We start from the raw sequence: 13,264 nt of genomic DNA, 5'->3' as shown, positions 1-13,264 counted from the left end.
AGGGTCTCGTCCCGAAACGTCAGCCTTTCTGGTCCTATGATGCTGCTTGGCCTGCTGTGTTCATCCAGCCCTGCACCTTGTTGTCTCGGATTCTCCAGCATCTGCAGTTCCTACTATCTCTGCTTTATCTCTATTGTCAGTATTGATTTGTTGCTTGGGTTTGTCTTAAAAGTTCTCTTTATTTGAGAAAAAAGATACAGTGAGTAAAAGAGTAAGCAATTCATCTATCAATGATACAGTCCAACGATATTGTCAAAATACACAATGAGCAAGAGTATAACTAAATGAAGAGAGTCAATTAAGGACCAAAAAGATAACATGTGAGAAGGGGGTAAATGATGACATGGTTGTGAATACTTTGCATCCATCTTCACAACAGTGGGAGAACAATGAAGACACGGTAATTTAGTCGGAGAATAGAATGAACTCAGTCAGTAGATAAACACTGGACCTGAACAAAATGTATCACAGAAGCAAGGGAGGAAATAGCAGAGTTTCAGACCATCATTCCCAATCCTGTCAGGCACGTTGCCAGAAGTCTGGAAGTAGGGCTAGAGACCAGACAGATTAACTTCATCAGATTATTGGAAAAAGTTCTGAGAGATCCCACAAGTTGTAATTTACAAAGGCACTGATTAATCATGGACAGTGTTCTTGGAGTTATTAAGGGAATGCCAAATGTGATTGAATTTTTGAGTTGGCAAGAGGAATGCCAATAAAAGAAATGCATTCAAAGCCTACATAGATTTTCGCAAGGCTTTGGACTGGTCAGAACAGTGAAAATCCTCTGGGAGTCCAGGAGAAAATGACAAGTTGGATTTAAAACTTGTGTCAGGAGGTAGCAGGTTAAGGTCAGTAGGTGTTTCTTTTGTGACTGAATATTCCCAGTGAGGTTTGGAAGCCTTGAGAATCAAATCCAAAATAAACAATAGCAACTTCAAGAATTATGCATTCGGTAAGGCAAGCAGTGTTATTAGGTTCAGTTCAGTGACATTTCATCAGAAATGGGAGATGTTAGAAATGTATGAACAAATGAACTGGGAGGTGAAGCAAAAATGAATAAAAAGAAAGGTCTGCGATAGAATGGATGAAAGAAGAATTAAGATCATAAGAAATAGGAACGGCAGTAGGCCATTTGGCCTCCGAACCTGCTCCAGCATTCAATAGGATCCTGGCTGATCTGACAATCCTCACGTTCACTTTCCTGCCCTTTCCAATAATCCTTGATTCCCTTATTAATCAAGAATCTATCCCTCTCAGCCTTAAATGTACACAAGTACTCTGCCCCCACAGCTCTGTGTGGCAAGGAGTTCCTCTGAGAGAAGAAATTCCTCCTTATCTCAGTCATAAATTGGTGCCCTTAATTCTGAGACAATGCCCTCTTGTTTTAGACTGTCCCATGAGTGGAAACATTCTCTCCACATTCACCCTGGGAAGCCCATTAAGAATGCTTTGTGTCTCAATGAGATCGCCTCTCATTCTTCTAATTCCAATGAGTAGAATTCTAATTTGTTTGGCATTTGCTCATGTGATAATCCTTCTCTCCCACTGATCATCCCAGTGAAACCTCTCTGAACTGCCTCCAATGAAATAATATCTTAAATAAGGGGACCAAAACTGCTCACAGTACTGCAGATGTAATCACACCAGCACCTTGTACTGTTACTGTAAGCCTTCCCTACTCTTACACTCCAACCTCCATGACATTCCATTAACTTTGCTGATTACCTGTTGCACCTATGTTGTAGCTTTCTGTGTTTTGTGCACAAGTACCCCCAAATCTTTCGGAGTTGCAGCTGTCTGCAGTTTTTCTCCATTTAAATGATACTCTGTTCTTTAGTGCTCCTTTCCAAAATGAGCAACTTAGAATTTTCCCACATTATATTCCATTTGCTAATTTATTGCCCACTTACTTAACTGATCAGTATCTCTGTGTAGATTGTTTGTATCCCTTTTGCAACCTGCCTTTCCACCAATTCTTCTGTCATCTAGCTATAGCACATTCGCTTCCCTCCTCGAAATCAATAATATACATTGTAAACAGCTGCAGTCCAAACACTGATCCCTATGGAACTCCACTGTCACTGGTCACCAATCTCAAAAAGAAACCCTTATCCCCACTCACTGGTTACTGTATTAGCCAATTCTCTACCCATGCCAATGTACTATCTCCAACACCATGGACTCTTATCTGATGACTTAACCTTTTGTGAGTACCTTGTTAAGTGCCTTCTGGAAGTCTAAGTACAACAGAAGCAGATACAATGGCAACATAAAAGCATCATGACAGATACATGAATAGGCAGGGAATAGAGGAATATGAACCATGTAGAGGCAAAAGGTTTTTAGTTTAGCAAGACATCATATGTCAGAGAGTCATAGAGTCATGCAGCATGGAAACAGACCCTTCGGTCCAACTCATCTGTGCTGACCAGACATCCCAATCTGACCTAGACCCATTTGCCAGCATTTGGCCCATATCCCTCTAAACCCTCCCTATTCATATACAGGTACCCATCTAGATGCCTTATAAATGTTGGAATTGTACCTGCCTCCGCTACTTCCTCTGGCAGCTCGTTCCATACATGCACCACCCTCTGCATGAAAAAGCTACCCCTCAGTCCTTTTTTAAATCTTCCCCCTCTCATCTTAAACATGGACCTCTAGTTTTGGACTTCCCCATCCTCGGAAGAGATTTTACTATTCACCCTATTCATGTCTCTCATGATTTTTTAAACCTCTATAATGTCACCCCTCAGTATTCAACACTGCAGGGAAAAAACCCCAGCCTATTCAGCCTCTCCCTATGGCTCAAACCCTCCAGTCCTGGCACCATCCTTCTAAATCTTTTCTGCACCGTCAAGTTTCACATCATCTTTCCTATAGAAGGATGACCAGAATTTTATGCAGTATTCCAAAAGTGGCCTCACTCATGTCCTGTATAGCCACAACATGACATCCCAACTCCTTTACTCAATGCACTGGTCAATAAAGGTAAGTATACCAAATGCCGCCTTCACTACCCTGTCTACCTGTGACTCCACTTTCAAGGAACTAAGAGCCTGCACCCTGAGGTCTTTTTGTTTGACAACACTCCCCAGAACTCTACCATTAACTGTATATGCCCTGAACTGGTTTGCCTTGCCAAAATGCAGCACCTCACATTTATCTGAATTAAACTCCATCTGCCAGCCCTCAGCCTATTGGCCCATCTGATCAAGGTCCCATTGTGCTCTGAGATAATCTTCTTCATTGCCCACTACACCACCTAATTTGGTATCATCTGCAAAATTATTAACCATTCCTCCTATATTCGCATCCAAATAATTTATATAAATGACAAAAAGCAGTAGACCCTTGTGGCATACCACTGGTCACAGACCACCACCGTCTGTCTCCTACCTTCGAGCCAATTTTGTATCCAACTGGTTAGCTCCCCTTGGATCCCATATGGTCTAACCTTACCAACAAGTCTACCATGTGGAACCTTGTTGAATGCCTTGCTGAAGTCCATATAAACAACATCTACCAATCTGCCTTCGTCAATCTTCTTTGTCACCTCTGTCAGTGCAGGCTTGGTGGGCCGAAGAGCCTCTTCCAGTGATGTAACATTCTTTGTTCTTTGTAATACATCTACTGTTTCTTCTCTATCCACTCTGGTTGAGACTTTCTTGAAAACCCCTTAATAAATTAATCAGACACGATACCCTTTTCAAGAAGCCATGACAAAAGAGTTGGTAATGCAGCACTGGGGGAAAGGTGTAAGATATTAAGTACTTGGCAGAAAGGTCAGAAGGGAGTCGAGAATGTTTTAAACCAGGAGGGCAGTTGGAGTTGGAACTCGTCTGAAAGGTCAGGAATGGTCCAAATCCTCAGCACATTTGAAATTAAATTAAATTTACGTTTAGGTAAATTTAGTGCATTTGAAGTGCCGTAATGTGTAAGGCTGTGGATGAGGAACTGGAAAGTGAGATTTGGCTGATTGCATTTTCAGGTGGCATAGACATGATGATTGAATAGCCTTATTCTCTGCTGTGAATTTTCTGTTTTTAGCAAGATCGATCTCCTGATAGTCACGTTATTATTGGGACTTTTTCTAAGACTTGTTCTGCACTCTATCATTGATTATTGTTTCTGTAACTAATCTAATTTCAATATGTGGCTTTGGGTTCAACACTTCATAAACACTCATTTATTTGATCTTAAACAGGATGATGATAGTCAATGCAAGAAGTGGTGTCTTCTGCCCTGCTTTAAGGCAAGGCCTCAGTCCTATGCAAACATAGCATTAAGCTCTTTGTCCCCCTCTCACAGTTACATATGACTAAAGTGAGATACTGTAGACCTGCATTCCAGCAAACAAACAAACAACTATCTAGAGCAGGAAAATAAAATGGGCAAATGATTATTTTTAAGAAGTAGGAAAATAATTGAAGTGAATCAGTTTACATGTTAATTCTCCTAACTGTCCAAAGTAGAACTGTTAATGCGTTTGTTGATTGGAGTTAAAGAATTCAGGTTTGGTTTACTATTGACACATTTAGTATAAGCTTGATCTTCTCTTTTTCATTTCAGAGGGAGCTCATGGAAACGGTATCTGTATTGCATGACCTTGTTAATATAACTGATGAGGTACAGGAGCTTTTATCCACTTGACAAGCTGTATTTTTGATCAGAGAATAATTGTTATCTCTGGTTTATTCTCACGACTTCTTATGGAGCATTGCCCAACATCACCCCAGCCTCAGTTCATCTGTTACTGAAACTCTCATGCATACAGTTGTTAACTCTAGACTTGCCTATCGCACTGCACTCCTGGCTAGTCCCTTACATTCTATCTTCTGTAAACCAGAGGTCACCCAAAACTCAGATGTCCGTTCTTAACTCATATTCAAATCTCATTGCACAGCCATCACTTTGCTTGTGGACCAACATCGGATCCGAGTAAAGCAAACTCCTGATTTTAAAATTTTTACCCTGTGTTTTCATATGTCTCATGACCATGTGCCTCTACTCTCCTCTTTAATTCCCTCTACTTCTACCGCCCTCTGAGACATACACACTTCTCTAATTGTGTCCCCAGTTTTAATCATGCCACCATTGGTGAGTTCAGTCATTTGGGTTTCGAGGTCTGGAATACACTTCCTACATTTCTCTGCTTTTTATCTCGCTTTTCTACTTTAAGACTCTCCTTCTGTGCCTCAGTGTTTGTGGATTTGTTCCAAAGATGATACCATCATAGCCAGTCTGATCCCGTCTTCACCTAACGATGAAGCTTGGTCCCAAAAACAGATTCAGCTACATCATAGATAATGCAGTTGCTTATCATTTTATCATTGGAGAAACCTACTTGGTAAATGCTACTGTTGACTGCACCATTCACTGTGCTCTTGTGTAGCTCTTTAATTGACTGGTAAGCAAAAGTCAGAAGGAGGACTGAGTGAGCCTTTGGAATGATATGGTTGGGCTGCAGCAATTTGTCTATTGTTACTGATTTCTTTCCATAATTAATATTTCTTAAAATAATTACATAACTTTGGGAACATATAAATATGTTGAAATATTATTAATTTTTCTAAAAAAAACTCAAAAATTATAATGTTTGTTCTTTAATTCAGTGATACTTTTTGTTTTAAAATATTAAAGGTAACTTTGGAAAGTGCATTAATTGTTACAAGAGCAGTCAAAAACATGATCAAACTATTTAATGATTCTGGAGAGTTCAGAATGCATGAAGAATTGGTGAAGAAAATAGTCTTTTTGGTTACTGATGTAATGGGTGTAACTGACAACGGTGCAGCAACATCGAAGAGTTTGCTATTTGAAGGTTTGGGAGCAACGACTGAACTGTTATTGGTAAGATCTATAGCAAATAAAACAAGATTGTTTTATAGATTTAGGGTTGTTGAGGATTACAACACAGTTGCTTTTCCTCATTATTTGCACACTGTATTTTTTGAATAAGCATCGACATAAATTAGATCTTTGAAATGATCTATCCTCCATTACAATATTTCCTTTGTACCAATTTCTGAATTATTTATGAATTAACACATGAATGCTTCGTTATTTCACTATTTCTCCTCCTATTATATCTTAATGAAACCATACTTTTGGTATAAATAAAAGCCAAAAGAATTGTGGATGCTGTAAATCAGGAACAAAATCAGAAGTAGCTGGAAAAGTTCAGCAGGTCTGGCAGCATCTGTGAAGAAAAAAATCAGAGTTAATGTTTTGGGTCTGGTGACCTTCCTCGGAACTGTGCCAGTTCCGAGGAAGGGTCACCAGACCTGAAACATTAACTCTGATTTTTTCTTCAAAGATGCTGCCAGATCTGCTGAGCTTTTCCCGCTACTTCTGTTTTTGTTCCACACATTTGGTTCACTGGATACATATTTTTATTGCTTGATGATTGGCAATGTTAACAATTTAATAGCTTTATTTTTATTTAGACATTACAAGATCATTTTCCTGCGTTATACTTGTTTGATCGTTGAATTCCCTTCTTGCAATTTAAAATCATGGAATCGACAGGAAATTATATGTTTTAACAATTTCACTTCTCCAGATTCTGACAGTGAAAGTACTACAGAAAGGAATGATGGAAATGCTGAGTTTCAAAGTACATTTCACAAAATTTCCAGAAATGTTTAAGGAAATGTTAAATAAGCTGAAATGGCAATAATTCTGGACGACTAAAATGAGAACAAAGGCAGCAGAAATCATTGTGATAGAGGAGTCGTGTAGAGAATAGTATTTAAGGATGCAGGGATGAAATTCATAAGAAATTAAGAACATAAGAAATAGGAGTAGGAGTAGGCCTTCTGGCCCATTGAGCCTGTTCTGCCATTCAATAAGATCATGGCTGATCTTTTCGTGAACTCAGCTCCACTTACCCATCTGCTCACCATAACCCTTAATTCCTTTACTGTTCAAAAATCTTTCAATCTTTGCTTTAAAAACATTCAACGAAGTAGCCTCAACTGCATCGCTGGCCAGAGAATTCCACAGAACCACAACCCTTTGGATGAAGAAGTTCTTTGTCAACTCATCCTAATCTGCTCCCCCTTATTTGAGGCTATGCCCCCTAATTCTAGTTACACTCGTCAGTGGAAACAACCTCCCTGCTTCTATCTTATCTCGTCCTTTCATAATTTTATATGTTTCTATAAGATTCCTCCTCGTTCTTCTAAATTCCCATGAATACAGTCCCAGTCTGCTCAATCTGTCCTCATAAGCCAACCTTCTCAATTCTGGAATCACCATTGTGAACCACCTCTGCACCCCCTCCAGTGCCAGTACAACCTTTCTCAAGTAAGGAGACTAAAACTGTACACTGTACTCCATATGTGACCTCATCAGCACCCTTTACAGCTGCAGCATAACCTCAGAGATAGTAAAAACTGCAGCTGCTGGAGTTGGAGATAATACAGTGTGGAGCTAGAAGAACACAGCAGGCCAGGGCAGCATTAGACGAGCAGGAAAGTTGACATTTCGGGTCAGGACCCTTCTTCAGAAATGCAACATAACTTCCCTATTTTTAAATTTCATCCCTTTAGCAATGAAGGACAAAATTCCATTTGTCTTTTTAATTACCTGCTGCACCTTTTGTGATTCATGCACAAGGACACCCAGGTCCCTCTGCACAGCAGCATGCTGCAATTTTTCACCATTTAAATTGTAGTCTATTTTGCTATTATTCCTACCAAAATGGATGACCTCGCGTTTACCAACATTGTATTCCATTTGCCAGACCCTTGTGCTACTCACTTAACCTATCTAAATCCCTCTGTAGACTTTCATTGTCTGCAGCATACTTTGCACTATCACTTATTTTAGGTCATCTGCAAACTTTGACACACTACACTTGGTCCCCAACTCTAAATCATCTTCGTAAACTGCGAACAGCTGTCATCCCAACACTGATCCCTGAGGCACACTACTAGATACTGATCGCCAACCAGAAAAACACCCATTTATCCCCACTCTTTGCTTTCTGTTAGTTAACCAATCCTCTATCCGTGCTAATACATTACCTGTAATGCCACACACCTTTGTCTTATGCAATAGCCTTTTTTGTGGCACCTTGTTGAATGCCTTCTGGAAATCCAGATACACCACATCCACTGGCTCCCCATTGTCCATCGTGCTCATCATATCCTTAAAGAATTCCAGTGAATTAATTAAACATGATCTGCCTTTCATGAACCCATCTGTGTCTGCTTGACGGGACAGTTTCTATCCAGACATTTATGATAATAGTGAGACGTAAAATAATATTGAGTCAAAGCATGGTGTTCCTAACAGCCAGGTGCCTAAGTGAAATTGAAAGAAAGATGTTACAGGAAGTAGTTGTGGCATTTAGAGGATTTTCCTGAGTAGGGCCTTCCCAGAATCTGGAATTCTGTCCTCGCATCCCACCTCCCATTCAGCAATTTTTTGCCAGCATGGGATAAATGTAAATAAATTTGCCATAGTCCTAGTGGATCATTGGCTGCTCTCTCATTGGAGACAGACAATTGGTGATGGTTTAACCTGAGGGTCACCACACCTCAGACAGGTGAGAGTTTGAGATAGGAGATTCCTTCATGGTAACCTCGGCCGTTGCAGGAACTGAACGCACATTGTTGGTATCACTCTGCATCACAAACCAAACATTGAGCCAACTGAGCTAACCAATCCCATTTGTGGGTAACCAGCTCGCATTCCAAAATGTCCCTGCCACCTCCGTTTTAGGTGTTAAACCCCTCCACAGTTTTGATGGAGTCTGTCCCGTTGTGGAAGTAGGTGTGGTTCAAGACACACCAGAGGTGCCTTAAAACATGGAGAATCCCACTTTTGAGTGGGAACCAAGAACACAGCTACCTGTGTCTGGAATTATCAGATTGTCAAACCATTTGCTTTGAAATGGGGAAAAGAGCTGTTTTTTTTCAGCTTTGGTTACATTGCTTGGAGTTGTAATGGTTGGTTTTAACAAAGTTATGAATGCTCGATTGAGTTTCAAAAGCAGCTGAAACATTTAGCTTTGCACTGCAACAATACTTGGACTGAAAACCTTTAAAAGGAATGATTGAAAAGATCACATGATTAGGTATAAAGTTTTAAGACTGTAACAAACAAGCTGATAGTAGCAACTTATCTTCTAAACTACAAAAAGAACTCCTATTTAACAAGTATCTCAATCAAAACTCTCTCGCCATTGTACTTTATTCTATCCCTTACGTTAGCACTTCATCCTCCAGGAATCAGTCCAAAGCTATTCCCATGCTTTGGACCAGACCAAACCCCCTTCAAATATATCAAGGAGATAGCCTAGACCCTAACTTTTATTTGATGGAAAGGCCAGTGTAAGGTGCTTTGTTCGAGATGTAAATCGATTGTTTACGCTATTCGGCTTTAAGCAAAACGTACTTTATACTTACTCTATAGTTAAAATACATATACTGAAAGGAGAATTGATATAACTTTAACTCTATTAGAAAACTAACAAAATAATAGATTATGTAACTACTAAACAGCAACTTTTCCAATAGTGTTATATACCATAAACACACCCTGGGCAAAGGTAAGTTCAGTAAAATAGATTGTCACCCATGTAATGGTTCTCCAGTCCAGGAGCAAAGAACCTCAAAAATTCTGGTAGAGAGAGAGAGAATTTGAGCGTTTTGCTGTAGCAGGGAAAGATGTATGGCAACTTTGAAACCCCAACAACTACTGAAAGCTAAACATATCCCTGGTTCTGTGGGAGCCTGACTCTCCCATTCATGCTGCTTTTATTGTTCCAACATTTTAAAAATAACCCAAGGCCTCACAAGCTGTTTACTGTTTTGTCTTGGAACGTGCCGTTCGGCACTCCTGTCTCAACCTGTCTTCAAAAAAAAGGACGAAATGCACCTCTTAAAGCCATAGTATTGTCACACTGAGCAACCTTTTCCTGTTGGAACTGGATCCCCTTCTACTACCTGAACTGACTTTCACTGTGAGGGATGAATTGGAGCAAATTGGATTTGTTTAAACATTCATTAAATGGGTCTCTTCAATCCGGTTGGAAGTTTCCATCCGCTGAACAATGAAGACTTGGTTGCACCTATCTGTCTTCTCTCTCTTCTCCTTATGATCCTGCACACCAACCCTGTCTGTGATGTTCAATAACGTATCAGGGAGAAGCCTGCAACTCAATTGTATGATGCTTACTGTGGAATCTAAGACTAAGGACTGGATTTTATGGGGTGCCATGTCCCCCGTCCCTGTTTTTTCCCTTAAGAACAGTCAAATTATTGTTGTTTATCTCCATACATCATTCAAAACAGATTTTTCTTTGAACAGAGATGGATGTAATTCTCCAAATGTCATAAGATCAGCACCTAATACACTGACAGCACAAAGGATTGGTTCTCACACCATACCCCACCAAATCATGGCAATAATTCATTTATCATTAATATTGCAAGTCAGCATGACACCAATGAATTCATTAAATATCCACCACGGCTCTCATTGCTGTCTTTAAGAATCTCCATATTACATTATTTAACACACACTTCCTTCCTTTAACTCTTTGCCTCCACATAACATTCTTTTAGCAACAGAGCAATACCCCTATAATCTATCTTTAGCCCAATTACCTCTAAAATATAAATGCTATTGAATCACTTTTTGCATTGCTTGTATCAGCTGCAGACTTAGAGAGTTTGATGAACTAAACCATGCCCAAGTAATTAATCTATTCACCTGTATTTTGCAAAACCCTTCCATCTATACAGAGTTCCCATTTATAAATCCTTTCATCCTATTTACAAGACTTCATTATGTGTGGCATTTTGATGACATGATAAGGAATAAGGAGGTTATATTGAACTTTTACAAAACACCAGCTGGAGTTTTGTGTCCAATTCTGGGTGCCACACTTCAGAAAGGATGTGAAGGGACCTGAGAGAGTGCAGAAATGATTCACAACTAGGTGCTTCTTTTTGGCCAGCTCAGACTTGATGGTTTGAAGGGCCCTTTTCTGTGCTATAGTCCTTTATGTCTCTAAATGTTAATTTTTTATGCTCTGAGGTTTAGACTGATTTATTTAAGGACAGTAGAGAGAAGCATTTCAAAGCATAAGCTTTGGATTGAAAATTGCCTGTGTATGGAAGACTGGATTTGAGGGGCCCATACTTGTTCTATTACTTTTTCACTCTCTTGGTTTGCTGGAAGTTATAATTTCTAACATTTTAATTTATCAAACCTTTTCAAGATACTTCAGTATTTTATCATCATTTGTTATTGAAGAAGACAAATTCTTTCCTTCAAATTTGCATGTTTGAATTCCCACAATGTCCAATATAAGTTCCTGCACCCATAGCCATAGAGGGCTTATTAAAATGTGTTATACATGAACTGGAATTACACTTTATCATGCCAACCCCTAAAATCTGTAGTCATTCTTTAGTCAGGTCAGCCACGACTAAAGTGGAAATCTGCCAAAATAATCGACAAACTCTGAGGGTTTGATTCATTTTGGAGTTGAAAGAACTCAATGAAAGAACTTTAAAACTTTATCTTTCAGAGGTATGTGTTAATCAACAATCAATCACAGTTTTACATGAACACCAACTTAATGGAGCTTCGGACCACTCAAAACTATGGTTTTCAGAACGCCGTTGAAAGTACACAGTCTGTGAAGTTTTATCTTCCTGATCTTCTGGATAAGCAGATTTCTGATGAAAGAAGTAGTTGCATCATAAGTCATCTGATCAGCTTCAAGCAGAATCCATACCCGTGGGGAATGTCTCCAGTGGAGGTCAGTTGGTATTTTATGTGCTGTTACTAGCCTGCACACGGTCTTGTTTATATAATGTGTAATGAGAGGTTGGGATAGTTAGAAATGAACAGTTTCCTTCTCAAGCAATTCAGAGTATAAGGCTTATCAGTTGTCACTTGAACCCGAAGGTAATATTTGAAGTATTTTCGTCACCCTGGCCTGTTACCGTTCTTTGTGAAGTCTAGAATCAAATTTTATGGTCAGGACAAGCTCATGCAGATGATTTCCAGATTGAAAGTTTAATCACAAGATTACCTATTTTGTGGAGTCACCACGTCCATTATTTTCTGTTGTGTCAGAAAATGCTGGAAGTCCTCAGCATGTGTCAGAGAGAAACAGAGTTACCGTTTCAGGTCTGTGACCTTTGATCAGAACTGATGTTTGTTAGAAATCCAGTAGGTTTTGACCAAGTTAACGACAGGGCAGAGAGGCTGGTGTTGGAACAAAAGGGAAGTGCTGTGTTTGGATGGCAGGTAGGAGAGATTAAATGAAAACAGGTTTCGTGTTACATGGCCAAAGGGAGGGGTAAAATGAAATGTGAAAAAATAAAAGATATGTTAGGAGGTGCGAATGGCAGGTCAGTTCTGTAGTGGCACTTAACTTCAGCACCCGTTGTTGTAAGGACAAGGGGTCACCATGTCAGAAATCTCAAAGAAGAAATATTGTACTGGGGTGGAAAATTGACATACCAAGATTAATATCCACAACTAACTAACAAAGAAAATATCAGCATTAAAAAAAGTCATAGAAGAATCATTAAATCCCTATAGTACAGAAGCAGGCCATTTGGCCCATTGAGTCCACACCAACCCTCTGAACAGCATGCCACCCAGACCCACTCCCCTACCCCATCACTGTAACCCTGCAAGTTCCATGGCCAATCCATGTAACATGCACATCTTTGGACTGTGGAAGGAAATCAGATCACCAGGAGGAAATCCACACAGACACTTGGAGAATGTACAAATTCCATGCAGTCGCCCAAGGGTGGAATCAACCTAGGTCCCTGGCACTGTGAGGCAGCATTGCTAACCACTGAGTCCCAGTTCCCCCCCCCCCGCCACCCCCCATGAATCTCCCTGACAAACCTGGAACCTGATGATTTGTTACTGATGTGAGGAGAGTGGTGTCACATGAGGGAGGATTTGGAAAGTTAGGAACGACAAGGCAATTTAGCAAGGTAGTAAAATGGGTAATGGTTGCCAGTAGGACAGAACATAAGAGTGAAAATATCATCAGAATAGGGCTTTAAGCTAACAGAGGGAGGACATTTCAGGTACGGGGAGATAAAAGTTGAGGCAATACTGAAGTATATCAATGTGGGTAAAGGCACGTTGTTTGAAACAGCAAGAAACAGGCTGTGGAAGTTTAAAGAGACAACAAGGTGCAGGGCTGGATGAACACAGCAGGCCAAGCAGCATCATAGGAGCAGAGAGGCTGACGTTTCGGCCCTAG

The 13,264-nt window shown here is 40.0% G+C and overlaps 1 protein-coding gene across 1 annotated transcript in view; it reads left to right on the top strand.

Moving 5' to 3' along the window:
* The window catches only part of LOC109932581 (polycystic kidney disease protein 1-like 1), a 161,792-nt gene that overhangs the window by 53,551 nt on the left and 94,977 nt on the right, over window positions 1-13,264 (top strand). Inside the window, exons 18-20 of the mRNA XM_048608159.1 lie at window positions 4,576-4,632; window positions 5,647-5,856; window positions 11,555-11,788. Coding sequence (XP_048464116.1) covers window positions 4,576-4,632; window positions 5,647-5,856; window positions 11,555-11,788 — 501 coding nt within the window. The remainder of the gene's footprint in view (window positions 1-4,575; window positions 4,633-5,646; window positions 5,857-11,554; window positions 11,789-13,264) is intronic.

This window comes from Rhincodon typus, chromosome 2 (genome assembly GCF_021869965.1).
Source record: "Rhincodon typus isolate 14 chromosome 2, sRhiTyp1.1, whole genome shotgun sequence".
In the NCBI taxonomy this organism is placed as follows: Eukaryota; Metazoa; Chordata; class Chondrichthyes; order Orectolobiformes; family Rhincodontidae; genus Rhincodon; species Rhincodon typus.
This window is presented reverse-complemented; position numbering and strand designations above follow the sequence as displayed.